General features: G+C 41.6%; 1 protein-coding gene across 1 annotated transcript in view; it reads left to right on the top strand.

Moving 5' to 3' along the window:
- LOC135502097 (ankyrin repeat domain-containing protein 50-like) overlaps positions 1-27,752 on the top strand; it is a 357,552-nt gene that overhangs the window by 66,687 nt on the left and 263,113 nt on the right. The window contains exon 5 of the mRNA XM_064794655.1: positions 19,233-19,366. Coding sequence (XP_064650725.1) covers positions 19,233-19,366 — 134 coding nt within the window. The remainder of the gene's footprint in view (positions 1-19,232; positions 19,367-27,752) is intronic.

The following is a 27,752-nucleotide window of genomic DNA, read 5'->3' on the forward strand; positions in this document are numbered from 1 at the left end:
CCGATTTCACCTCTGCAACACTGTAATGGGATGGCCTTGTTTCTATTGTGTTGCAAAGTTCAACCAATACCTTTACGAAACATGATGATGGAAATAGCAAAAAGGGTCAAACTGCCGTACAACATCAGAACTAAGCTTAAAACCTGTGTACAGCCCTCTAATGGGCTGATGACATCACAGTTATAAACAAATGAGTACTATGTAGTCTATAAGGCCTTTTTACACGGCGCTGCAAACCCTCCTGAACCCATCCGAGGCCTGATCGGATACAAGCCACATAGTTCGTTTTTACACGGGGACGGATCGTCAAACTGACCTTGAACTGGATCGAGGAGGGTTTGTTTGGATCACAACATTAAGTGCTTATTCCAAAACAGTTTTCACTCCTTCTATGTATTTCTTTTCGAGTAAAAAGTTTACTCTCTGTTTCTGTTCGAAGGCATTGTGAAAACTTATCTTACCATTGAGTGTCTTTTCGAGTATGTCAGTTCCCATATTTTGATTGGACCATTTCCTGTCACTTCAAGTGGTATCGTGATATGCTTTTTGTCATACATTGCCTCCGAATCTAGGAAATCGTTTAACCACTCTGATAGTAGGACCCACGAACTAGCCTTGGGTCAGTTCGCTTTTACACTTAAAATAAACCATCCTGAACCAGCCAACACTAACCTACACCCACCCGGGACTGACTACCTGAACCCTCCTCGGACCAAGAGGGTACAGGCCAGTGCGATCGTTTTTACACGTCGAGGAACATTTAACTGGCTGGTACCTGAACCAGTCTCGCTCCGGCTTAAACAAGCACCGTGTAAAATCATTTAAAGTAATTGAGGGTAAATTTTACGCAGTTTTTCTAAATCTAAATTTGACTTCTGGTCATAAAAATTAACATCAATCCAAGCCTTCTATGAGTTCAAATCTCAATCTTGATCTTGGCCTTATATTACATGGAATAAAGCACTGAATGCAGTAGCCAGCACATAACCCTCATTCTCAAAGAACTTCATTGGCTACCTGTGAGATCGCACATCATATACCATATGTCCTCCTGATGACCGTAAATATGATATGATACTTTATTTCGTAACGAGTTAATGTTACAGACAGGTAGATACGTATCTTGAAGCCGGATCACCTGTAACTGGCTTTGCGCTGTCTACACGGAGACGGATCAAATCGCCCCAGGTCAGTTCAGGCCACTTAAACCACTAACCCGTCGCATGGTGGCGCGTGTTTTCATGAACTGCTATATACCGCACTACTCGATTTTAGTACCGTGCGCAAAGTGACTCGAGTCTTGAAATGGCTCCAACCCGCCTCAAGTGACTCGAGACTGCAATGCTAACGCGCCTCGGGTCAGGTCACTTGGATACGGTTCTGATTTCGTTCTACACGGTAAAAATTATCCTGACCCGCCTCGAGCTGGCTCGAAGCCGGTGTAATGTTTTTGAGTGTTTCTGTTTTTGAGTGTTTCCCCTCATTGTTTGGGAACGCTTAAACATATATTGACGAGTTTTTCTGTGTATCCCCCCTATTGAAAAGTCATGGTCTCTCTGGCTGCCTATTGTTTGGAAACATTGAAACATGGGGAACAACCACAGATGTTACACCGGTTCCAACTGTCCTCGTGTAGAAAGGCCTAATGTCTCGAATTTTTGTAATTTGTTATTATTGTTCCCCGGGAGGTTATTTTGAATCTATTCATGTCACCCAGTTCGGTATCATTGTTCTTTGCAGTGGGTAAACATCAAGTATGATGGAAAGTTATACAGTGCGTATCAAAAAAGGTAATCCGAGATCAGAGAGTTGATATGCCAAGGTTACTGATTTTGACAACCTTCATTTGGGTTACCATTTGACAGGAGCCCATCACATTCCTATCATCACTTCTGTTACACATTGACCGATTACAGTGTTATTGAAAAATGATCCGATCAATTGCACTTTTTCCAAGTCGTGCCCCCCCCCCCCCCGGCCCCCAGCATAAAGAATGAATGTGGCCATTAGACCGTTCTTCCTACTTGTAGAGCAGTGTGTGCGGGCGACTCTTAACTTCAGTTTTGTCAGTGCTCTACGGCTCCTAAATTTCACGCTATTCCACCTTCCAAAGACACGCCAACCTTTCCAAACTTCTCCACCATAATTTAACCCTACTACATCTCAATGTCCTATGTGGTGGAGAAAACTTCAGATTTTATGTTTGCCTTTGGAATATCTATGTAAAAAAGCAATTAATTGGCTCCTGCGTCATATGTTCGCCAACCTCGCTGTTTGGAAACGCTGAAACACAGATTGGCACATTTTCTGTTTTCCCCTCATGGTTTTTCTTCTAATTGCCTTTTGTATGGAAACATTTAAATATGGGGGACAATCACAGGAATGATGTTTCACTGGCTTAGACATCCACTTTCGGGAACTTTGATCCTCGAAAGTTCATATTTTGCTAAAAGAAAAAGTGGAAAGTAAGGTGTATGTAACCCTTGCAAGTTTATTGTTGGTCAAATAAAAAAGAAAACCTGTTTTCATTGAGGGACGAATGTATTTTTAGCTCAAAAGAAACATTTCTATAGACACACATTAAAGGATTACCTGACATCAGAAGGTTGTGGTAATTCAGTGTTGTTCGTATAAGTCTTATTATGTTGAATGATCCAAAAAAGAAATTAGTAGTTTGGTGTGATAATCCGATGTGGTATATTGCGAGATAATCACCGACAAATAAGGGTCTTTGACAGTAATGGCTAAATGATAGTGTGATTGACAGCTATTTTGCCGTTTTGTTGCCTAATGCACCAACCGAGCAGCAAATATCATGAACCATTTATTGATACTGCGGTTATATTTACATATGTATAAAAAGGTGATGGCATCCGGTGGTTTTAAGATTTTGTCTGTTCAGAGGCTGCAGTAATGACAGACTGACTTTTTACTGTTACTGTCGACGCACCAGACTATCTCCGCTTTTACCTGCGAAAGTGAGGCGCGGAAAAAAAGTGTACAATACACTGATGCGAGGAATCGCTCTGATACGAACTTGGCTAAACTCGATTCACACTGATAGCGACCGTCAACGGTGTCATATGGACGCACGCATACCATGCATTGTAGATCGGGTAAAATCCTAAAATAATTTTTTTTTATAACAGACTTAATGAGGTTAATGTTTATTTCTTAATGCTTATTTGATATCATCAAAGGCCAACGCGTTAAATAAACGCATCGATTGTCATCAACATAATTATGATAGGGGAAGAGCCTGCCCGGGAAGGACACTCAATAAATGAATTGCCTCTGGTTCGCATAGATGACTTTTTACAAAAGATAGGCAACGGCATATCTTATTCGCCTCCTAAGTTTTATTGTAGAACTGACAACTATCATAAATATTGAGCACGCTGATCATAATGGTCGGACTTATCGTGCCCCCTGCAAACCAACATGTAAATAACCGTTTAATAGATTATACTGTCGAAAGGTATCGATAAACTGACGAAAGGTCTCGGAATTCAAGAACTCGAGACTTTACGAGAGGCATCGCCACTGAGCGTGTAATCCGATTAGGCGTCCCTGTACTTTACGAGTGATTTACGAGAGATTTCGTGACCGATGCAGATTTCGAGAGTTTTCCGAGAGAAAAACGAGAGTTGGTGTTCGTAGTGTACAAAGTCCAAGTACAAACTATAATATGTACATGAGCTAAGAATGGTGCATATAACAAATCAATGGTGCCGACCAGCAGTCGAACTACCTACATTTGGAGAAATAAATAATGTTTATATGATAATGTTTGTTTTTTTTCCTCCAAGCAAACCTAAACCACACAAAGTAGTAACAATGTTATTATAAGACACACAGGAAAGGAAGTATAATGTTCACTTCCTCTCTTTCTGCTGGGTTAGCATCCCTGTATTCGGCAAAGTCACGGATAGCAAGCGCCCGTTGACGAAGGTCTTCATCAGGCATGTATATATTGTGGAAGGCGCGAGGCATCAGATGAAGTGCATCCCTGGATATATTGAGAGCTTGAGATAGGAACGTGATATTATTTGAGACTGAAGAGCCGCTGCCTCCGAGTGCAAGGTTTCCTGACAATTTGATAAGAATGTTTGTATGGTTCATGACCCTGCTGTAGTGACTGACGAAGCGTTTTTTAGCTCAGCTGACAAAGTCAGCGGAGCTAGTAGAATAGCTGTTCAAATGGTGTCCGTCCTGCAATCCATCCATCCATCCATCCATCCATCCATCCATCCATCCATCCATCCATCCATCCATCCATCCATCCATCCATCCATCCATCCATCCATCCATCCATCCATCCATCCATCCATCCATCCATCCATCCATCCATCCATCCATCCATCCATCCATCCATCCATCCATCCATCCATCCATCCATCCATCCATCCATCCATCCATCCATCCATCCATCCATCTAGGGGACCGGGAAGGCCTAGCCACTTCGTTGACGGTGCTAAATTAGGAGTTGCCCAAGGTGAACTCAAAAAACGAAAAATCAGCGCGATCCGACCTGTATGAAGAGAATGAGGTCACTTCGCGTTTAGATTTCTTTCCCTTTTTACCTCGGTCCACAGAGCAAATATTGTTTTCAAATGTGGCTGAATATTTTTAAATATTTTTTCATTTTTTACCTTTAATGGAATTAATATAGTTTTCACCGCCAGTTGGCGCTGCAGGCACATTGACTGAATTTTGGCGATTTCAAATTTGGCGGTGGCTCAACTTTTTTGCAAGCAGTGCCGCTGATTGGCCGATCGATAGAAGAGATCCCACCATTTAAAAATGGCGGTAGTCGATGCTTCAATGAAGGTGAGTGAACTTTCTCATGTTCAATCGGTTGATACTCTTTTAATCAACATGACCATGTACCTGAAATTTGTTTAGCTACTGAAAATCTATATCATAATACTATAAGGCGGCTCGCTAAAGTGCCATTTGGGGGTCGTGTTTCGTCTCGAAATTTTGCACGTTTGCAGGTGATATGTTATCCTGATGCAACGTCATGTTTATTTTCGGAAATTTACTTCAGCGGAGCAGTAATGAGGGATTTTTAATCGGACACGGTCAATTCTCCTTATCACTCACGGAAGCCAAGCCATTGCTGTTCAGTTATGCAGGGGATTAATGAATCACCTGCACTCCCTGTGGGGTGACTAACACTACCTGTTGAACGGCTGGCTGTAGGGGGATGATTGGAACAGCCTGTACACGTGTTGACCTGCTGAACCAAGGTTAATGTTATTTTCAATCCACGATTGTAGGTCACCTGATCTTCGAGATTTCGCGGGAAAGAAATTGTAAACAAACGCATGTGTGCAGTTCAAATGTAAACAAAAATGTATTTTGATACTTTTGGTTGCTGGACTTGGGTTTTCCCGCAGTAAGGAGCTGGGGTCCAAATTGATGGTCTATCGTATATTGGTACTGTATTAGCCAGAGCTAGCCCTTGATTATGAAGGGATTTTCAAATTAAGGTTACAATGGTATGTTTATGTGCTCACCACAGCTTTCAAAACTTGATGTATCTGAAGAGGCACTCTGAACTTGGCATGGCCTTATCAAGGACCTGCTCACGGTGCTGAACTTCTAGCTTGCCTGTCGACTAAGTGCCTTGCCCGAGATCATGCTACATGTAGGAGGAGCACGCATTTTAAAGTTTTAGTAGTGATAGTGCAATTGGTCCGAGCCATTTGGAGGCCGACATGTGAAGGCCTATCTGGGTTCTCCTTCATCTCCGTATAAAAAGGGGCATATTGCTGACTAAGGAACGAGGTATATTCACATTGCCTCATCATCTCATTCGGACCAATTGATTTACTTTTATATGCACGCATACAGCACGCCACAGGGTCCGAGTCTGTGGACAAATGGTTGGTTTAATTTGTCTCTTCGATATTGCTCCTTTGATATTGCATTATATTTTCATTGCAATTCAATCTATTCAAGGTATAGCCCATTTGAACCTGCCTGCGCCACGGGTACAATGCTAGTAGTCTATATAATTCAGATTTATCAGTAGTTTTTTATAATATTGCGGAAATTTTGTGCAAAAATTAGCGAAAGTTCGTGCTCGTCTCATGTCATTTTAGAGCGAGAAATTTGTTTCCGTCGATCTCTACCACTGAAAAATCGCTTGCATAGCTTCGAATTTTTGTGAAAATAAGTATCTGAACTTGGTTTCAAATAGTCTAGAGAGTTACCTTTGTGGTGATACATATGGTATGTGATAAATATTTGTGGAATTTGTGAAATTCGGTTTTCAAACGTGCCGATGATGCAAGCGATCTCGCGTGAATTTTGCAAGTCCTGATATGTCGACCGGGTGTCAAAAATCACTCGCCTTAATTCAATTCAAAGATCGAAAATAATATCTCAACTTAGTTTCAAATAGCCTACGCAATTATCATTTCGGTGATATATAATGCATGCATGTAATCTATATAATAATACTGGAAGGGGGACGAATAAACTCACACTTGCCGATGTTGTTTTGCCTCGAAATTCGGCATGGTTGTTTGGAATATACTCTCCTGATGAAACGTATAGTTCAAATCGCTAATCATACATGAAAAGTATTAAAATTTAAAGATTTTATATAGATTTTTCCCCGTCTCAGTCTTACTCCGACCGCCATGTTTTCGCAGCAAGTGTCAGTAAATTTTTGAAGATCGACCATTTTGCAACTTCTTTTTAAGCCCTCGATTCGACTATACGATTCGACATGCATTTTTAAACTTGCTTCCTCGGCACCATTTGTCAAAGTCAGCGGCCAATTTATTCTTGCATTTGTCAGGAAAACGCAAGAACTCACTTGCTAAAGCACTCATTTGCGATTTCGCTGGAAGTTTCTCTACGCGTTGCTAATGACGTCATCACAGAGAGAATCACACCCTTCGTGCGAATTTGCGAGATTGTCCAAGTTGAATTTGTCGACTGCATGTTGAGCAAGGCGAGTGCAATTTTGTCGTTCTAAAAAGGAAATTTCCCACAAATAATGACTGCATGCCGGAATATCTGATCGACCCACCGCCGCGCCGACAAGTTCCTATCATAATCATATTCATAGGCCTAGCCGAGGGTGGTGGTAGCCGGCTGGGTCCTATCATGCAAAAGACAAAAGTCAATAAACTTAGAAATAAATGCGTGTCCGGCAACGCCCCCACACCTGGCCTTTTGGGTGACTCCAGAAACTACCGGGCCGATTTCTTCAAAGTTTGGTTTTTATATTTCAGTAACCATGGTCACGATATAGGGGCCATTTTGCGTACTCCAATACATTAATTTGCTGTACATTACTTTGTATCACCTATGCGTACACGGGGGGGGGGGGGGGGGGTATCTAACAAATTGGAAAAATGTGTGTACATACTGAACGGATGACAAACAAAACACGGTCAGTGGCACAACCTGTGATAATATAGGCCTGCCTTTCAACTCTAGCTACCACCCGAATTATGCCCACTACACGGGTTATGCTAGTAATTGATTAATCTGCCTAAAACGCGCAATTAAAACGGCGAAAGATCTTGATAAACACTCTGGTGGCGGTCGCACTAAATAACGACCGGTAGGGCCCGGAGTCTGGCGGAGAAAAAAAGGTAGCGCCCGGAGGTTGAAACGGGATTTTTATGCATTTTTAACTGTATATATATATTTTGTTTAGATGTATTTCTAACAGTTCTGTAACTTTGATGACCAAGCTTGCACCCAAAGTTGGTAAAATTGATGCTTGTTTATGGACTGCGCTAGCGACCGGAGAATTCGCCGTCGGCCATTTTGGCTACGGTCCCTGAGTTGTTGTGGTTGGCAATTTTGCAACAAATCTCACCATTTACGTTTGTTTTCTCCCTGTCTGGTCATTGGCCGTGACAACAATTATTTTGAAAGTCACATTATGACATCGTAGTATGAATTCCACTGCAGTTTCCTTACGCAGCAATGCTCATGTTTTTGGTTTGCAATCCTGTACTGTCTGTACACTGCGCTGTGCATGGCTGTATTGTAGTACTGCTGTAAAAAAGACAAAAACGATAGCCTAGCCCTATAGGACAGCAGGCTTAGAGTAACTCAACAGGCCCTCATGATTCATTTGATGGACACCTTATTTGATAGTACCTCATCATTAAGTCCACTAGATCCTGTTCTGTCACATGTCGTAGACGATAGACAATTTTCAAAATATAGTACACCACTCGCTCATCTTTAAGCCCAGCTCTCGGCTCACATCATGTGGGCACGGTTGGCTGTTGAGTGTTATGGTTCAGTCTGTGAGACTAATTTAAAGAGGTTACACTTTTATTTTGGATTGGAAAACAGCCCACAGGACTGCTTTTCACTGAGTAATAAGTGTGCCCTTCGAAGGTTAAGTCTCTTTCTGGATTTGCTTCCATAGATGCCTTGTTCAGGATATCATCTGACCGATGCCTGATCAAGCACAGACTGTATCCGGTGGTGTACATTTCCCCGTCTATGTCACCCTTTTTTATTCAGTCAGTGTTAATTTCTCTTCTCTTTTTTTACAGATTAACTGTTGTTGGTTATTGCAAGAGGAGTCGTTGGCACATTTCAAGTCCAGGGAAGTACTTGCTCTTCCAACATTCAGAGTAAGGTGTGCTTACTCGTTTTACTGCTTTCCATTCCCGGAGAGCGTTATCAAATATCTGCCGCAATGCAACAAATATCTGCCGCAAGGCGCTTCAAATATCTGCCGAAAGGCATCAAATATCTGCCGCCCCAATAAAGTTCATTTTGTTAACCAACTCTTTATCTTCTTTTCTTCACATACAAAAAAGACCGTCCCAAACATTTGGCTGCATCCACTTCATCAATGTCCAGACAACAGTCGGTTCATTTGACCATTGTAAAGCACCAGGCCCACCTCACAAAATACACTGTAATAATTATGTACCTTGTGTCCATGTGCATGTTATTAGTTCCACCTACGCTGCATGAAGACAATGACTCCACTCTTTGACGTCACCACACAACTCCTTGACGTCATCACACACCCCACTTCTGCAATGGCAATAGAAATGACTTTACGTCATAATAGCAGGGTGGTGTCAACTCAGTACTTCGGCATGCACTGATATAGCAAGAAGGTCTTTCGCACCAGCACTTCTGTGTGCTAGACGTTATAGCTTCACGTTGCCTCATAATAACGGTACCGACACACACTTGGCCCTTGCCTTCACCTATCCATTTCAGCTGAGCGCCAGACCCTTGGGCCTCTTGTTTAAAGTAATGTCTATAGTTTTTAAAATAACGTCTAAAGTTTTCCACCAGGAGGACAATCCTGTGACCTGTGTACTTGAGGGAGCTGCTCAGTCTGCGTACGCTTGGGTTCAAACTACGGTCCTTAAATGATGCATGGGTCCTCTCTATCTGTAAGCTATGGAGAGCGGAGTTTATATTTCCTGGCTGCCAGACTGTGGAACTTTCCATTAAGCATGCTTGAACACCTTTCAAAAGCAACTCAAAACAAGACTAATTTTAAAAAATGTTTCGACTGATTTTAAATTGCATGATTGTTTTGAGTACTATTATTTTAATTTGTTTCACCCTGTATTGCACTTTTTTATAAATATTTATACATTGCTTAGAAAATGATTTACATTTTTTAGCACTTTGATTATTATTATTATTATTATTATTCGTTGAAGAGGACGGACGTGTTTCTTCAAAGCTCCCGACTTTTTCTCGTTTTATTCGTACTATTTGATTTGCTTTCATATATATTTGCTCGTATTTGTTTTTGCGCGCCACCTTTCGTCCCAAATGAAGTTTTAGAAATGCAGCTCAGAGACTTTTGGACCCTGCAAAGTCTGCGTTATATACCACTCGGTACAAGAAGGAAAGGTCTTGGTCATGTCAAGTCATTTAGACGGTCAACTAGAATTTCGTTGACACCAGGAAATGATTTGCCCTATCAACTCATGGTGCCGTACGGCACCGACATGTACACCGTATACTTATCCACAGACTCCAATTTGAGGTGTGAGTTATGTAAGAAAATAGGCCATTCAACGTATCGTTGCAAGTTGAGGCCAAATACTTCAACGCCCAAAGAACCTGAACAAAAAGGCAGAAGTGGACCATCCAAGAAGTCCTCTGCGCCGACAACTTCTTCTGATGAAACATCAGGGGACAAACCCACTGCGCCCTCCGCAATTGCGCAAGGTAAGGATGTTGCCTCCATTGGGACTCGCCCTGCCGATGCCCCCTCCAAAAAACCTGCGGATGTCCCCTCCACAAAACCAACATCTCAACCGGAAGTCTTAGCTCCTAATCCAACTGTGCTATCTCGCGTTCAACTAAAGCCAAGGCGTGAGGTCTCAAATACACCCGCTTCCGTCGTTTCGTCTCGGCCACCTCTCGATGCAGAAAGCACGAAAGGTCAACAAGAGCGTGTTGTCCCCAACACCCAGCCTACATCCGGTGAGGAAAACTACAAACCCAGCTGGCAGCAACGGCCAACCAGGTCAGGATGTCTCGAAGACTCTGCCCAGTTCTGCTGCAGAGGGCACGAACTCACTTCTCAGTAACAGCCAACCAGGACTGGATTTCTCAATTACCGACCCCTTTTCCGCTGCGGAAAGCACGAACCCTCTTGTTGGTAACGCTCAACCGGGACAGGACGGTGCCATGGTTTCCCAGGATTCCGAGGTTCCGGAGTCCTTGTTCGCGATCGCCAGTGATGACGTCGAGATGATGGATGAGTCTGATTGTCTCTCAGTAGCCTCGATCGACCTGGACGATGATTTGGAACAACCGCATGTATTTCGCAATCGCCCAATGCGTTGCCCTCCTCAATAAGTTAAAAAATGTTCGCAAAGTCCATGACAAAGCGAGAGAACTCACATCCGACGTTCCGAAGCTCGCTCGGTTCCTCAACAAATACAGGAAAGCAGTTAAAAGCTATCTCAGAATGAGGAAAGAAGAATTAAACGTGTCATTAAAAACCTCAACAATCCACCTGATTAGCTCCTCCCTCTTTAACATTCACGTTGATAGGTTTTTGTAGATTCTCGCTGTGCTTAATGGCATTTTCGTTTCTGTTATACAATGTGAATGGTTGCGGTGAGCAAAACAAAAGAGATGAAGTGATTCAATTTCTGAAAAGTACCGAGGCGCACGTGCTTTTACTGTCGGAAACTCACGCTACTACCTTGGATGAAGACAGATGGAGACTTCTTTGGGGGGGGGGTCAGTGTTTTTTCTCCCATGGCACAGCTGCTTCTGGTGGTCAGGCACTCCTATTCTCCCCAAGGGTAAATCCAAAGAATATATCTTCCAATGTTATACTTAATAGGAGGTGTGTTCATTTTGCGTTCCAATTAGAGGAGGTAAATGTACATTTAGTCAACGTTCATGCCCCTACTCAAGGAGGGGACCGCCTTCAATTTATTAGGACGCTTGACGTCTTCCTCTCCACCTTAGATAAAAATGACTTGATCCTGCTGGGTGGAGACTATAATTCAACCATAAACCCTATACTGGATAGAAAGAGTAAAAAGGAGACGCATCTACCGTCTAGTGTCGCTCTTCGAGCCCTTCTCGTCAATTAAACATGACCTAATTGATGTCTGGCGCGATCATCATTCCAATTTAGTTCAGTATACTTGGAAAAGGAGTGAAGACACAAGTTCTTCGGCAGCAAGGCTTGACAGATTCTACATCAACAAACCTTTTCTTCCTTTCGCCCGTCATTCGTCCATACTGCCGTCGTTTAGGTCTGATCACAATCCAGTCAAATTGTCTCTGCAGCTTGGCGCTGAATCTAAATCTTCAAGTCATTGGTGTCTTAATCAATCAATTCTTACAGAACGGCAATACACAGATGAAATTTTAATTTCATCTGTGTATTGCCGTTCTGTAAGAATTGATTAAAAGTCGTTTTGGTCTGACTGGAAGAATAGTCGTGGCGATTGTCAGTCTCTTTCCATGTGGTGGGAAATAGGCAAAAACCATGTAAGGGCAATTACCAAAGATTATTGTTCGTATCGCAGCAAGTTGATCCGGGACGCTGAATGTAATCTACGACGCTCCATCGACAGGCTAGAAAACCAATCTTCACTTTCGAAAGAGGAGGCTGCATTTTTATCTGAAAAAAGGCAACAGCTTGAAGAAATAACGTACAGCAAAGTCCGGGGTGCTTGTATTAGGACCAAGTTCGACTTCCTGCATCATCTCAACTCACCCACGAAGTTTTTCTTTAACTTAGAGCGCAGAAACGGCAGCAAGAGAGTCCTATCATCCTTAGAAAAGGAAAACGGTGAAATGACAACAGACCCTTTGGAAATCAAGGAAACTGCCAAAGCCTTTTACCAACGACTATACACAAAATTTCCTACGGATGAAAAAGCCCAGGATGTCCTTCTGAAGGATATGCCTCGTCTCTCAGAGTTATCCAGGGATACCCTTGATGCAGACCTTGATTTTAACGAATTCACTCAGGCAGTTAAAGAAAGTCCACGGAACAAGACGCCTGGAATAGATGGTCTTCCTTTTGAGTTCTACAGAACTTTCTGGGACACTTTGGGGAGGGATATGTTCGAGGTGTTCCTCTACTCGGTCGAAAACAATGAACTTCCCAAGTCTTGTACTAGATCTGTCATTACTCTCTTACCTAAGTCTTGAAATCTTGGTCTTATCAAAAACTGGCGCCCAGTTTCTTTGTTGTGTACAGATTACAAACTTTTCACCAAAGTGTTTTCAAAGAGGCTCCGGCAGTCCCTGGATGAAGTAATTCACCCAGATCAGACTTACACGGTCCCAAATCGAACCATATATCACAACCTATCTTTGATTCGGGATTCTATCAACCTTTCTAAGAACATTCCTTTGGCAATAATCTCACTTGATCAGGAGAAAGCATTCGATCGTGTTGATCACGATTGGCTCTTCAAGATTCTCTCGGCCCTAGGGTATGGTGAGAAGTTTATATCTTGCGTCAAACTTATCTATAGGGACCCTGAGTGCCTTGTTAAACTAAACGGGGAGTTTACTTGCCCTTTCAAATTCGCAAGGGGTATTCGTCAGGGTTGCCCTCTTTCAGGTTCACTCTATGCTATTTGTATAGAGCCTCTTCTTCATTACATTAGGGGAAACCCTGGTATCTCCGGTTTTTCGGTCGACGGGAAAAACTTTCAAAAACTTTCTGGTTATGCTGATGACATTGACACTTTCATAGTCAAAAATTCAGAGTTTATGATCCTCTCACATTGTCTTGATCTGTATGAGCTCGCCTCGTCTGCAAAGATAAATATGTCAAAAACAAAGGGTCTGTGGTGTGGCGCCTGGAAGGGGAGAGCGGATACGCCACTCAATCTCGTCTGGACGAGTCATGGGCTCAAGTTCCTCGATATCCATCTTGGAAATAGCGCGTTCTACGAATATCAAAACTGGGACGATACCTTAGAATCTGTTAAACGTGCAGTTATTCGCTGGAAGTCCATTTTTCCGTTTCTCTCCCTAAAATGGCGAGTCCTAGTTATTAACTGTTTAGTAGCCTCGAAGCTGTGGCATAAGTTTCATATTTTGTCGCCTCCCAAGAAACTCGTATCTGCCATTCAAGATGTCATATCAACTCGTTCTGGCATGGCAAGCGTCACTCGGTCAACCAAGGCATATTATCGCTTCACCCGGATGATGGTGGCCTTGGCTTGGTTGATGTTGCGTCTAAGATCGCGTCGTTTCGCCTTGTCTTCTGCAAACACATGCTTTTCAGTGAGGCGGACCATCCCGCTTTTGGAATGTGCCGTTACATTTTCCGACAATATCTGGCCTTGAATTATGATATCTAGTGGTTTTTATGTGTTCTACCGGTGGAGTTTTGGCCTCCGCTCAAAAAACTCAATCAATACATGCGGGAGTGCCTCATTTCTCAATTCCTTCTGACTATACTGAGCTCTGTTGCTACAAAGCATTATATTCTCTGCGAACCAATCTTTTTCAACCCTAGCATCTTACCGGACAATACTCCAACAAATTCAATATTATATCTTGCTTATATCTCCACTATTTCTGATCTTTTTAATCCAGACAGTTCCCTGAAGGCCGTGGAAGATTTCCATTGCACAAAGAGCACAATGCACTACTCAATGCCATTCCAGATACCTGGCTTGAAGCCATTCGGCTTCCGGAGACTCCCCCTGTGGACGAACTAAAATGCACGCCCTTAAGCGTCATAGACCCCTTTGATTCAGAAAATTCTTTTAACTTTCAGGATTTGTCTACCAGAAACTTCTACAATACTCCATGTAGAATACACTACTTACACAAAAATGTCAATCTTCTGGGTTATAAGTGGAAAGATATATTACTGTCTGAAAACTACCCATTTTTCTCCGCTTTTTATACTCAACCTTTACCAAAGGAGCACGGTGACGTGCAGTGGCGTATCTCACATGGTGCGATAGCAAACCAAGTTTTCCGTTATAATGCTGGTTTTGCCCGGACCCCTGGATGTTTATTTTGCCATACTCATGACGATTTAAAGCATACTTTCTCAGACTGCCCGTCCATTAATACTCTCAGCGCACTTGTACTTCGACTGACCAGTGGTCTTGACCAAGGCTATGTTTTCACTCAAGCTGATTACATATTTCTCATTGCACCCACTTCGACTGTTAGAAAGCACCTCAATCTGAAATTTGTGCTGTCCAAGGCGGCAACCTATAAAGCCATTTCGAACAAAAGCTTTGGCACTGGCCCAACAGACTCTCACAAACTGTTCAAATCATATCTCAAGAACATCATAAGGACTGATTTCGATTTCTATCGTCACACAAACAATCCAAACAAGTTTTTGGTCTTCTGGTGTCATACTAATGTATTTTGTGACATTGATGACAATGACGATCTTGTCTTCTCTGTCGATATCGTTTAGTCTGCCAATTATCTCTGCCAATTATCTCTTTTTGTTCTATATGTCAAGGCTTTATCACATCATTTCACATCACTTGCCAGATGCACATGGCTATTCAGACGACAATCAGCTCTATATGTCTTTCCGTCCTTTGGCATCTACTAACCAGCAGAGAGCTGTGTGCAAAACGGAAGCATGTGTAGCTGATGTCCGTGCGTGGATGATCGCGAACGAGCTCCTCATCAATGATCTTAAGACAGAGTTCATTTTTATCGGTTCTAGACAAATGCTCCAGAAGGTAGATATGGGTCCAATCAGAGTGGGGGAGGCCTCAATTTCACCTGTCAAATCGGTACGAAACCTTGGTGTTTACTTTGACAAAAACATGTCTATGGAAACCCATGTTAGTAGGGTCTGCTCCAAGGCTTTCCTGGGTCTTTATAAGATCCGCCAAATTCGACGGTTCCTCAGTCCTGAGTCAACCACCACTCTTGTTCATGCCTTTGTCACTTCTCACATTGATTATTGTAAATCCCTTCTATATGGCATTTCTACACATCAACTCTCCAGACTGCAGCGTGCACTTAATGCTGCAGCTCGCGTTGTGTGTCTGGTGCCGCGGTTTGATCGTCTCACACCGGTTCTCATGCGACTCCATTGGCTTCCTGTTAAATACAGGATTGTTTTCAAAGTGCTTTTATTTACATATAAGGCAATACATGGAGTCGCACCTGCGTACCTGTGTGATATGGTCAGACTGAGGCACCATTCCACCTACCATCTCCGCTCTGTTATTGCTCCAACTTTGGTGGTCCCTCGCACTAAGTGCAAAACCTTTGGTGACCGTTCTTTTTACAAGTCATCACCAGTTCTATGGAACCACGAGCTACCTTCCAACATCAGGCTTGCTGGTTCCATAGACATTTTCAAAACTCTCCTGAAACAACACCTTTTCAGGGAGTGTTTTGCTTTGTAAAGCGCCTGAGAATTTAAGTTTTTCTTTTAATCCAGGCGCTATAGAAATTCTTATATTCGTTCATTCATTCATTCCACACTAGAGTGAAGATATCTCCTTTTTGACAGCAGGGGGTCCCAGCTCTCAATCAGGTGGGCGACGGATCCCTCGTTTCACTAGTTCTTTTTTTCCCCTATGCAGTAATTAGTAGTTTTTTAAAAACCTTCTTTCCCATGCAGTTTTTAACAACCTTTTTTCCCAATCAGTAATTATCTTTCTATTTGTTCTTTCAGGAAAGAGACACCAGTAGAAACCGTCAATAAAATCAATAAATTTCTTTCCAAATTCTATAATATGTACATATTTTATCTTTTTATCTTTTCAGAAAAATGCCGCTTTGGGCAGCCGGTCTATAACCGACCGTGACCCCATTCTCCAAACTCCCTTAACAATAATATTAACATCTTCAGGACCTCGACGGTGTGAAACCATTTTCACTTGCACACTTTCCATAATGGCTTCTTACCATGCCCCCATCAGAACCTTTCTGATTCAGCACTCTTCCATTTTCTAACATACTAACTCACCTATATAATACCGGAAATGATGAATAGTACGAACCAACTAAATTGGCTCTATCTTCCCCGTACTATCCTGATCCAAAACCTATTATTATTATTATTATTTATTATCATTAATTATTACTATTATGTATTATTATTATTATTATTATTATTAATTATTATCATATTATTATTATTATTATTAATTGTTATTATTATTATTATTTATTATTACTATTTATTATTATTATTATTATTATCATTATTTATAATTATTATTATTATTATTATATTTCCTCTTGATTATGTCTAAGATGCGATCGAGCTCATACTGCTTCGGAATGTGTTTGGCTACGAGTGCGTCGATGTTGGATATCAAAGGCGCGGCTGGGCGTATCTGGTCAGCTGATGGTGTCAGGCGCTCTTCATCTGAACTCGTCGGATGCGTGGTGGGCGGTACCAATATATCTGGTCTTATCGTTCTCCTATCAACAAGTCGTGGTTCTGGCAATGTGGCTGGAGTGGGCGGAGTCTCTTGCGTGCGAGCGCTGGCTGCTGCTGCGAGGCGAAGGCTGGTTGGCTGAGCTACTGGCTTTGGCGCTGCTGGTTCCACTCGGATTGGTGGCGCGACTGGGTGATCTGGGCTCGGTGCACGTGGTCTGGCTTGCTGCTGTGGGAGGATGGGCGCTGTCTTCTCCTGTGGCTTGAAGAGAGGGGCGGGCGTTATCCCCATCCGTTTGGCGTACCCACGTGTTACTATGCGCTCGCTCCTCTGGGCGGGAAACAAGCTCTCGTCGGCCATATCGAACGCTGGTACGATCTGCGTAACCAATGGAACTGGTAAACTCTTATCAAACACGTCATCGTCAGCACGTGGACTCCTTGACAGAAAATCGCTCAATTCCATATCGCTACCTTTACGATAACCTAATTTGAACGAATACAAGGACAAGCGTTCAAGAAGTTTTTGCAACCGTTGAGTACTTGGCGCCGACTTGGACTTCTGCACCAATGACGAATGATCCACAAATGCATCACTAATCTGCAGAAGCTTCGACACGCGCTCAACAAAGCCGACAGCAAGGAAGCTGACAGCTCGGCTGTACAGACTGTACACTACACGGATGAGTGTGGAACAGAGTACATGTGTATTACGAAACAACCGAGGAATGGGCCATGTTTTCATCAAATGTGACCCCATCGATTTGACCGCGCACATAGCATCAGCAGCCGCAAACAATGGTTCTGCAGCTCCTTCTGTTCTGGCGGACCATCAGCAGAAAACTCTCCTTCAGACACTTGAAGAGGCTCCAAAAGCTGATTCCACTTTGCATTTGCACAAGGCAAGGTTTAAAGGAGGTAATTTGCAGGTCTTAGTATCACCCGACGGAAAGGAGAAGGTTCCGCGGGAACGGTATTGGTGGGCAATCCATGTGTATCCTGAATGTTTAGGTTTGATCGAGCAGGTTCTGGTAAAAGGCATTCTAGGGTCATGCAAGGGATCCCCGCGCAACTTCACGCGCAGGCTTTTCGTTTAATCTCTCAACTTCAAGGCACGGCCAATCATAAGTTGAGTTAGTCACACGCCAGTCAAAAGTGTGTTGACATTTATAATTGTATATAGGTATATTTTAGATACTTTCGTAGTCATTGGTAACCCCTGAAGGTCAGACAAGTTATGTAAAGTTAGGTGATTTATGAAGGTGTTTACACGCTTCTTGCGGATAGTAATCCCGGCTATAGTTCATCATTGATAGTGCGTTCCATATGAGAAACTGCATTCTAAAGTTGCAAATCTGTTTGATTTGGGATTTCACCTCAGTATGATCTCCTTCCGGCACGAGTTGATACTTACCAGTTTATGGTTTATGTTTTGCTTAAACAACACACGCTGTGTTCTGTTGTTTTTCTTTTACTCGATATTGCTATTCAACTTTGCTTCATTGATGCTTTTCAAGTCATCCTTCGCTTAGGTTGTACTGGTATTTTCTGAATCGAATTCATGGTTATCTTGCACTAATCGACGGGATCTCATCAGATTCCATGTTTTCGTGGTCTCTTCAGCTTTTACCGGTTTTACTTGGAAGTAGCCATTTAGGGAATGTTTCATGTTTGCGGTCTGAATTTTATACTGTTACGTGTGAATGGATTTGATTCTACTTTCCATTTCAGGGTTACATTAGATATTTAGATGATTAGATTACAACATATTAGAATCGTATTTACATAAGATTACCGTAATACTTTTACGAGTGCAAGTGTTTGAAAGAGTAACAGTACGAATGTTGAATCATGCTTCCGTTTGCGTTGAAGTAATTTGCTCAACTACACAAGGAAGAAGCATTTCTCAAAGTAAATGATTACATAAATTCTTTCAAAGTTATGCATTCAACATAAATAAATCAATAGATAAATATATCATTGAAATGTTTAATTGATGGTATAGTTTAAAATTTTTGCAAAATTTTCTTAATTCGGGGGGATGTAACATATATATTTGTATAAGGTACCCATGGCAACAGTTTCTTAGTAACATCCTGGTCAACCAATGCCAGGCTCGGTTACGTAACCCGCCATGAGGTACCACGGGGTAAACCTGTAGTTCGAGAGATTAGCCTTGGCTCCCATCAAAAAAGGAGCAAAATAAATGATATTAAAGAGACATACGTGTTGTCCGAATTGAGAGGAGCAGAGGAACCTGGAGGGCGCAAGCCCATATATTACAATAATATGCTTCTAAATTCCGTTGAAATTCAAACCATTTTGACCGACATTACTTCTTTAAAATAATATCTTATTGCTTATAACTTATATTCCTTTACAGTGACCACCAGTCCACCGCAACCTGTCATGACTGCGGCTGCCATTGGAGCCTCCGTAGTACCAGTTGTGGTTGTCATAGCAATCATAAGTGCAATCGTGTTCATTCGCAAAAAACGAAAAAGAAGAAGATCACAAGTGAGTTTTTGAAGAGTTTTGTAAAGCTATCGAGCACTTCTCTTTGAAAGAGCTGGTAACGCCAATTTGGTTTGCTGTGTAAAAATTACTTAACGCCCATTTCTTCAAAGTGTTTTTGCTGAATCTGATATTGGGACCTAACACAGTTTCTAGGCTAGAGATTTTGCAAATCAAGTAAAGAACCGTTACTTCATTTGAGCCTTTTGAAATATTTGGGAAGCCTGAGCAGGGGCAAATAAAATTTTGTCCGATAGAAAATGTTGAATGAAATTGGCCCGGAGAGATAATAAATGAACCAAAATAACTGAAAGACTTCATTAAAATTCATCGAGAAATAAGTCGTTAAGAGCGGTAAAGGTTTACTGTAGAAAGCAGAACATTTTCGCGGCATAAAATGTTCGCGAATGCCGGCCGATGGACATATTCGGCCGATGGCATAATATTTTCTCGAGTCAAGAATTTCTTTCTTACTAAAATAAAAATCGTCTATTTTGACCAAAAGCTACTACTGGCGAATAGGTACTAAAGTGTACGTCTCTATACAGTATACTCAAATTCACTGTCAACAGGTCTCAATGTATAGTGAAATTAAGCAGATAGCACAAAACATGAGCATTGATTTAGGCAAAAGTCATTGAAGATGTGTGGAATTTGTCTTTATTAGGTGCAAGGGTAAACGCAGTCTTATTAATTACCACTTTATGGTTTAGTAAGCTTAGAGTTACATACGGCCTAGCTGGATGCAATGCCTGTGGAGACATGGCAACAATGATATGGAATTCTTAGCAAGAGTTTTTCGCGGCAGATTATTTTCGCGAGCACGACCTTCTCGCGAAATTCGCGAAAATATCCTGCACAAGAAATTTTTCCTTTCTACCATAATTATATATCAATGCACTATATGAATGGACACGAATACATGTAAAATTTTACTTGTAACTATGATCCGTCGATCCACCGTCTTTGTTCGTATATCCATCCTTCACCGCTGATAAACTCCCTCCTGATAGGCCGCCAGAAGGGCTGTTATCGGTAGTCTCCCTGCATTCCCTTCCTTTCCCACCCATCCATGTCGCGACTTCACTAACATTAAACTCACTCGTGGTTGTCGCACGAGACACGCACTGAATGCCATCATAATGGAAGACCAGGTGTTCAATGAGTAACGGTTCCAGGGATGCTGACCTGACCCAAATGCACAGTGCATGTTGTATAGAAAAAGGGTAACCTGATCCTGAGGTTGGCACTATCAATTCAGGCCGTCATTCAATTACTTTGCGTCGAGTAATTTGATTGGCCACCCGTTTATAATGGCGCGTCAAACGGATTTTCTGGCCCTTTGTGTCGGCGGTGAAAGGAGAGTAGAATGGTAATGGATGTACGATTAATACGAATAATATCTGCGAAATAGCCTAAGAAAACTTCGTTTTCTTGCCCAAACCACACATATTTCAACTTGTCAAAACGCCACCATTACCCTTCTACTACAACCTGTAAACAGCATTCTCGGCAACAATGGGTTACTTACACCCAGTATCGATTCTCGCTATGTACATTTGGTAAAGCTTAGTAAAATGAACACTAAATAAATTATTTATTTACCTATTAACAACACAACATAAGGATATGTTTGCATATTACTGTTTTAACTTTGATGCTTATTTTACGAATAACAGGTTAACTACAACTGTGACTGTACACGCCATGATTGAAGTGTAAGTCTAAAGGCTTATATTGATAAAACAGTGTATTCTCTTCTTCGGACAACTGACAAGGATGCATGAACAATCTCACCCCAGACGAATCTTTGACTTTAGATTCCAGTCAATGAAAGATAGCAAAAACAGATCTGAAACCCGTCTCTGATACATTGAAAACCTTTTAAAAGTCATGGACAAATACGATCTGTCGAACGCCTTAAATGTGTACACCGATAGCGGTGAACACGCGCCATCAGACATTACCTGGAAGTCTTTGGTTGACAAGTCAGTTCTTGATTATGAAAACAAACGTTTTTCCGCCGAGTGTGTAAAACAATCTCCCAAGAGTAGCAAACATTGAGAAATCATTAGATTATCCCTCTCTGATATGGATCGCTTCTCAGCTAGATCCAATATGCCTTTCCTCCGAAATTAAACATACCGTCAATCAATTGTAGAGACTCAATGCAGCCATTGTAACCAATGCTATACCGATCCGCAGGTGCACTTCTGTGGGTCTGTGAAGTTGGCTCCCAGTTCCCAGTTCCCAGTTCCCAGTTCGTTATTCGTACCCATTTTGAAACATGGTGTGTTTGGGTACGAAATGGGCTAAGCATTTCCCAGTTCCCAATTCAAATTTCTTTCAAATATTAACCCTCCACAGTCCGATAACTCAACTTGGTGGTTTTAACCCTTTCCTACCAAGCTCTCGATTCAACTATCAGTGACTTTAACCCTTTCTGACCCATTTCCCGGTTCAAAATACCAGCTCCTTATTCGTCTTAACTCGTTTTAACCCTTTATAACTCCATTTCCGATTCATTTACAGTCACTTTAACCCTTTCTGACTCCATTTCATTCATTTGCAAGTCACTTTAACCCTTTCTGACTCCATTTCCCGGTTCAAAATGCCAGCTCCTTATTCGTCTTAACTCATTTTAACCCTCTATAAGTCCATTTCCCTATTCAAATGCTGGCTCCCAATTCAGCTACAAGTCACTTTAAACCTTTCTGACTCCATTTCATTCATTTACAAGTCACTTTAACCCTTTCTGACTCCATTTCTCAGTTCAAAATGCCAGCTCCTTATTCGTCTTAACTCATTTTAATCCTCTATAAGTCCATTTCCCTATTCAAATGCTGGCTCCCGATTCAGCTGCAAGTCACGTTAACTCTTTCTGACTCCATTTCATTCATTTGCAAGTCACTTTAACCCTTTCTGACTCCATTTCCCAGTTCAAAATGCCGTGGATCGAGTTTGTTTACAATATACAGTGCCATCTTGGAAAAGCCGTGACGTCACCGCGGTATCGTCCTTGATTTGAAAGTCACTTTAACCCTTTTTGACTCCATTTCCCGGTTGAAAATGCCAGCTCCTTATTCGTCTTAACTCATTTTAACCCTCTATAACTCCATTTCCCGATTCAAATACTGGCTCCCAATTCAGCTGCAAGTCTCTTTAACCCTTTTGTGACTCCATTTCCCAGTTCAAAACTCCAGCTCCTTATTCGTCTTAACTCATTTCAACCCTCTATAAGTCAATTTCCCTATTCAAATACTGGCTCCCGATTCAGCTACAAGTCACTTTAACCCCTTCTGACTCCATTTCATTCATTTGCAAGTCTCTTTAACCCTTTCTGATTCCATTTTCCAGTTCAAAATGCCCAGTTCCTTATTCGTCTTAACTCATTTCAACCCTCTATAAGTCCATTTCCCTATTCAAATACTGGCTCCCGATTCAGTTCAAAATGCCAGTTCCTTATTAGTCTTAACTCATTTCAACCCTCTTTTAGTCCATTTCCCTATTCAAATGCTGGCTCCCGATTCAGCTGCAAGTCACTTTAACCATTTTTGACTCCATTTCATTCCTTTGCATTTCACTTCAACCATTTCTTAGCCCATTTCGCGGTTCAAAAGCCGCCCACCCATTGAAGCATGGTGAGGTTACAGGTTAGCGATGGTATTATCACCACAGCTGTTTCAGCTAGAATTGAAATACAAGTTTTACCAGATTACACTCTGCAGGGAGGTGCGACACCAAAGTATTAATTGCTATCCCAATAAACAGCCCAGTTCCTCACCCCAGACAGCTTTCGGAACGTGCGAAGATGACATAATAGGCCTGAATTCACCCATGTATGCCCTCAGTTTTGCTGTAGTAATCAGGATTATATGTACTGTATTGATTAGAATCTTGGCGTGAACCAAGTTTTGTGTATTATATTTCGGCTGCCATCTTGAATAGTAGACCAGGGCCGTGACGTCACGGCTTTTCCAAGATGGCACTGCATATTGTAAACAAACTCGATCCACGGCATTTTGAACTGGGAAATGGAGTCAGAAAGGGTTAAATAGACTTGTAGCTGAATTGGGAGCCAGCATTTGAATCGGGAAATGGAGTTATAGAGGGTTAAAATGAGTTAAGACGAATAAGGAACTGGCATTTTGAACTGGGAAATGGAGTCAGAAAGGGTTAAAGAGACTTGTAGCTGAAATGGGAGCCAGTATTTGAATCGGGAAATGGAGTTATAGAGGGTTAAAATGAGTTAAGACGAATAAGGAGCTGGCATCTTGAACCGGGGAAAGGAGTCAAAAAGGGTTAAAGTGACTTGCAAATCAAGGACGATACCGCGGTGACGTCACGGCTTTTCCAAGATGGCACTGCATATTGTAAACAAACTCGATCCATGGCATTTTGAACTGGGAAATGGAGTCAGAAAGGGTTAAAGTGACTTGCAAATGAATGAAATGGAGTCAGAAAGGGTTAACGTGACTTGCAGCTGAATCGGGAGCCAGCATTTGAATAGGGAAATGGACTTATAGAGGGTTAAAATGAGTTAAGACGAATAAGGAGCTGGCATTTTGAACTGGAAAATGGAGTCAGAAAGGGTTAAAGAGACTTGCAAATGAATGAAATGGAGTCAGAAGGGGTTAAAGTGACTTGTAGCGGAATCGGGAGCCAGTATTTGAATCGGGAAATGGACTTATAGAGGGTTAAAATGAGTTAAGACGAATAAGGAACTGGCATTTTGAACTGGGAAATGGAGTGAGAAAGGGTTAAAGAGACTTGCAGCTGAATCGGGAGCCAGTTTTGAATAGGGAAATGGACTTTAGAGGGTTGAAATGAGTTAAGACGAATAAGGAACTGGGCATTTTGAACTGGGAAATGGAGTCAGAAAGGGTTAAAGAGACTTGCAAATCAAGGACGATACCGCGGTGACGTCACGGCTTTTCCAAGTTGGCACTGCATATTGTAAACAAACTCGATCCACGGCATTTTGAACTGGGAAATGGAGTCAAAGAGGGTTAAAGTGACTTGCAAATGAATGAAATGGAGTCAGAAAGGGTTAACGTGACTTGCAGCTGAATCGGGAGCCAGCATTTGAATAGGGAAATGGACTGATAGAGGGTTAAAATGAGTTAAGACGAATAAGGAGCTGGGATTTTGAACCGGGAAATGGAGTCAGAAAGGGTTAAAGTGACTTGCAAATGAATGAAATGGAGTCAGAAAGGTTTAAAGTGACTTGTAGCTGAATTGGGAGCCAGCATTTGAATAGGGAAATGGACTTATAGAGGGTTAAAATGAGTTAAGACGAATAAGGAACTGGCATTTTGAACTGGGAAATGGAGTCAGAAAGGGTTAAAGTGACTTGCAAATGAATGAAATGGAGTCAGAAAGGTTTAAAGTGACTTGTAGCTGAATTGGGAGCCAGCATTTGAATAGGGAAATGGACTTATAGAGGGTTAAAATGAGTTAAGACGAATAAGGAGCTGGCATTTTGAACCGGGAAATGGAGTCAGAAAGGGTTAAAGTGACTGTAAATGAATCGGGAAATGGAGTTAAAAGGGTTAAAACGAGTTAAGACGAATAAGGAGCTGGTATTTTGAACCGGGAAATGGGTTAGAAAGGGTTAAAGTCACTGATAGTTGAATCGAGAGCTTGGTAGGAAAGGGTTAAAACCACCAAGTTGAGTTATCGGACTGTGGAGGGTTAATATTTGAAAGAAATTTGAATTGGGAACTGGGAAATGCTTAGCCCATTTCGTACCCAAACACACCATGTTTCAAAATGGGTACGAATAACGAACTGGGAACTGGGAACTGGGAACTGGGAGCCAACTTCACAGACCACACTTCTGTGGGTGTTCAGGCTATTTAGCCTAAAGAGAAGATTTCTGGGAACATGTTGTAAATGATCTCCCAGTTGACATAAGTGCCCTTCTTTGGAACATGGAATGATGTAGAGCTAACAGAAACTTTGCTGGGCAAGAAACTCAGCTCATCAGACTTTGATGTAAACATGACACTCATCACACAGCCAAATGCTGGAGTGTACATGTATAACGTAATGTAATGATCTCATGTTAAACTACTATAAGCGTGCCTTATAGTTATTGCTCAAACGCATTTGAACTGTTGTACGTACATAGCATTGTAATTTTTTAATTATTCTTCTATAAGGAGGAATAAACTGATATTTATATAATAGTGTTTTCACTCTGAAATAATTTAACTCCTTGGTTATTAAGATTGAAAAATAGAAAGGACTGTCTAAGACTGATTAATAACTCGCTATCGTTTTACCAGAATCAATTTAATATGGCTGTATGGTTTGCAACAACTGGTTGTGGGGTTTCAATTAATGACCATTTAAACCACAACGATCCAATGACAAGAGGACATTGTGAATGTCACATGGTTCCCCGAGGTTCATTTAATCAAAATGCAGTGAAGAAAGTGATCAATTAGTGTTGTGAACGTATCTTGGGACATTCGTTATCTGGCCCCTTCAGCACCACCATTGCCAGAGTTTCGTTAAATAGACATTGAAGCATTCAAATGAACGGGAAGCGACTTTACTGCACACATGCATGCAATGGTGAAATGAACAGGAACAAGGTTTACCTAACTGCATTCAGTTGGTGCACTGCAAAGAGCAGTTCACTTCGAGCCAGATACGGGAGAATCCCACCTCATCTCGGCGCAGAGCTTAAAAATTACTAAATCCGTCAAATTTATGACACGGTATAAGGGTTGTGTCAAATTAGATGGAACAGCACATGATGACATAAGCCTAATGAAGGAAATAAAGCCTATGCATCGTTACTGTGAATACGTCACACCTGTTAGAATGGGATGATTTCTCCATCAAAATGATTTATGAAATAAACCCATGTGGAACACAGTTGTCACTGCTGGCCTGGGAAATTTAATTCACTGATATTTAAGTGGTCAATAAGAAATTGATTAAGAACTGCCGTTGGCTCATTATGTTATTAGTGTCACTTATGCTGCCCGTCCATTTCCAACCATGCCATGTTATACCCAGCCACTTGCTCTGGTCATTTTCGTACTGTTATTCAATCATTTTTTCTTGTAACATAAGGCCAAACAGGTGTGACGTCCGTAACTTTCAAATTTCTAAAAGACAAGGTCATCTGTAATAACATGAATACCACTGTTGCCACTTCATTAGGCAATATAATCGTGACCACTACATAATAAATATGTGGGCTGTGTTTGGGTCATTCATTATGAACAGGCTGTTTCTTTACTTAAAGGCCATGGTCAAAACTGAGGAATTTACAACCTCCGAGAATTCAGGTCACCAGTACAAAGTACCAGGCTGGGAGGAGATATGGAAATCAATATCAGTGGCATGAGGTGAGCTGTTGTTAGGAAGTACTGCATCTTGGATTGCAAATAATAACAGGAGGCACGTGGAAGAAGATTTCACTAAAGGAGTTGGAAAGATCATGCAGGCTGTTAAAACTTACTGAATATTTTTATCCCCAAGCAAGATTTGATCCTGTTTCATCATCAATAATTTAGGAAACCCATAAATCCATACTTATTTAATGTATCTTGGGCCTAGGCCTAGTTCTTTCTAAGTTATTCCAAAGTTATTTACAACACAATTATGAAGAAAAACATCATTTTATCCAAAGTTTGAATAATTATCATTCAAGGATTTGAACACAAAATAATCAGTTATGCTTGACAGCACCAGGACTAGTACAGCTTTTCAATGAGTCTTTTCCATATGGACCTCCTATAGCCGTAAGAGCATGGTTTTGTTATGTTCTTGGTCCTCTTTCGCTGTGAGCTTCCGGCTGCTCCCTTGATCCAAACAGAGGTTACCTCCCTGTTGCAGTTCTCGTTCCAATGGCAGACAGAAAGATTAGCTCGCATTTGGTAATTATCACTCCCCATCCAAATACGTTTATCGTTAAATACATTAAAAACATTGTCAAAGGATTCTGTTTGAAAAGTGTCTTTCCCGAAAACATAGTCTGCGCAGGATATTGTACACAACATTTCCCTGAATCGCTTTTTGTAACAGGTCCTTTGCTTTCTGTGCTGTCAAAACTACCCTTGATGGTTTATAACTCGTGTCTTTTCGGCATCGGGAAGTAACAGGACATTCCCTGTGGTCATTACTATAATGATTAATAACATTTTCAAGTGATTTTTTTATTTTGTCCGCGTCCCCATCACAGTTTTTTACAGCATAGTGAAAATTCGTTGCCAAGTACTGCCATGTCGTTTTTTAGCCCCTTTGCCCACTTCGAGTACTGCCTTGCTTGCCCCTTTGATGCCATGCCATAGAAGGAGACTATAAACCAAAACGACCTGATGGACACGAATGTACTTGTTCACAGACATATTCCTGTCATTGGTGTGGA

The sequence above is a fragment of the Lineus longissimus genome, chromosome 18, assembly GCF_910592395.1.
Source record: "Lineus longissimus chromosome 18, tnLinLong1.2, whole genome shotgun sequence".
In the NCBI taxonomy this organism is placed as follows: domain Eukaryota; kingdom Metazoa; phylum Nemertea; class Pilidiophora; order Heteronemertea; family Lineidae; genus Lineus; species Lineus longissimus.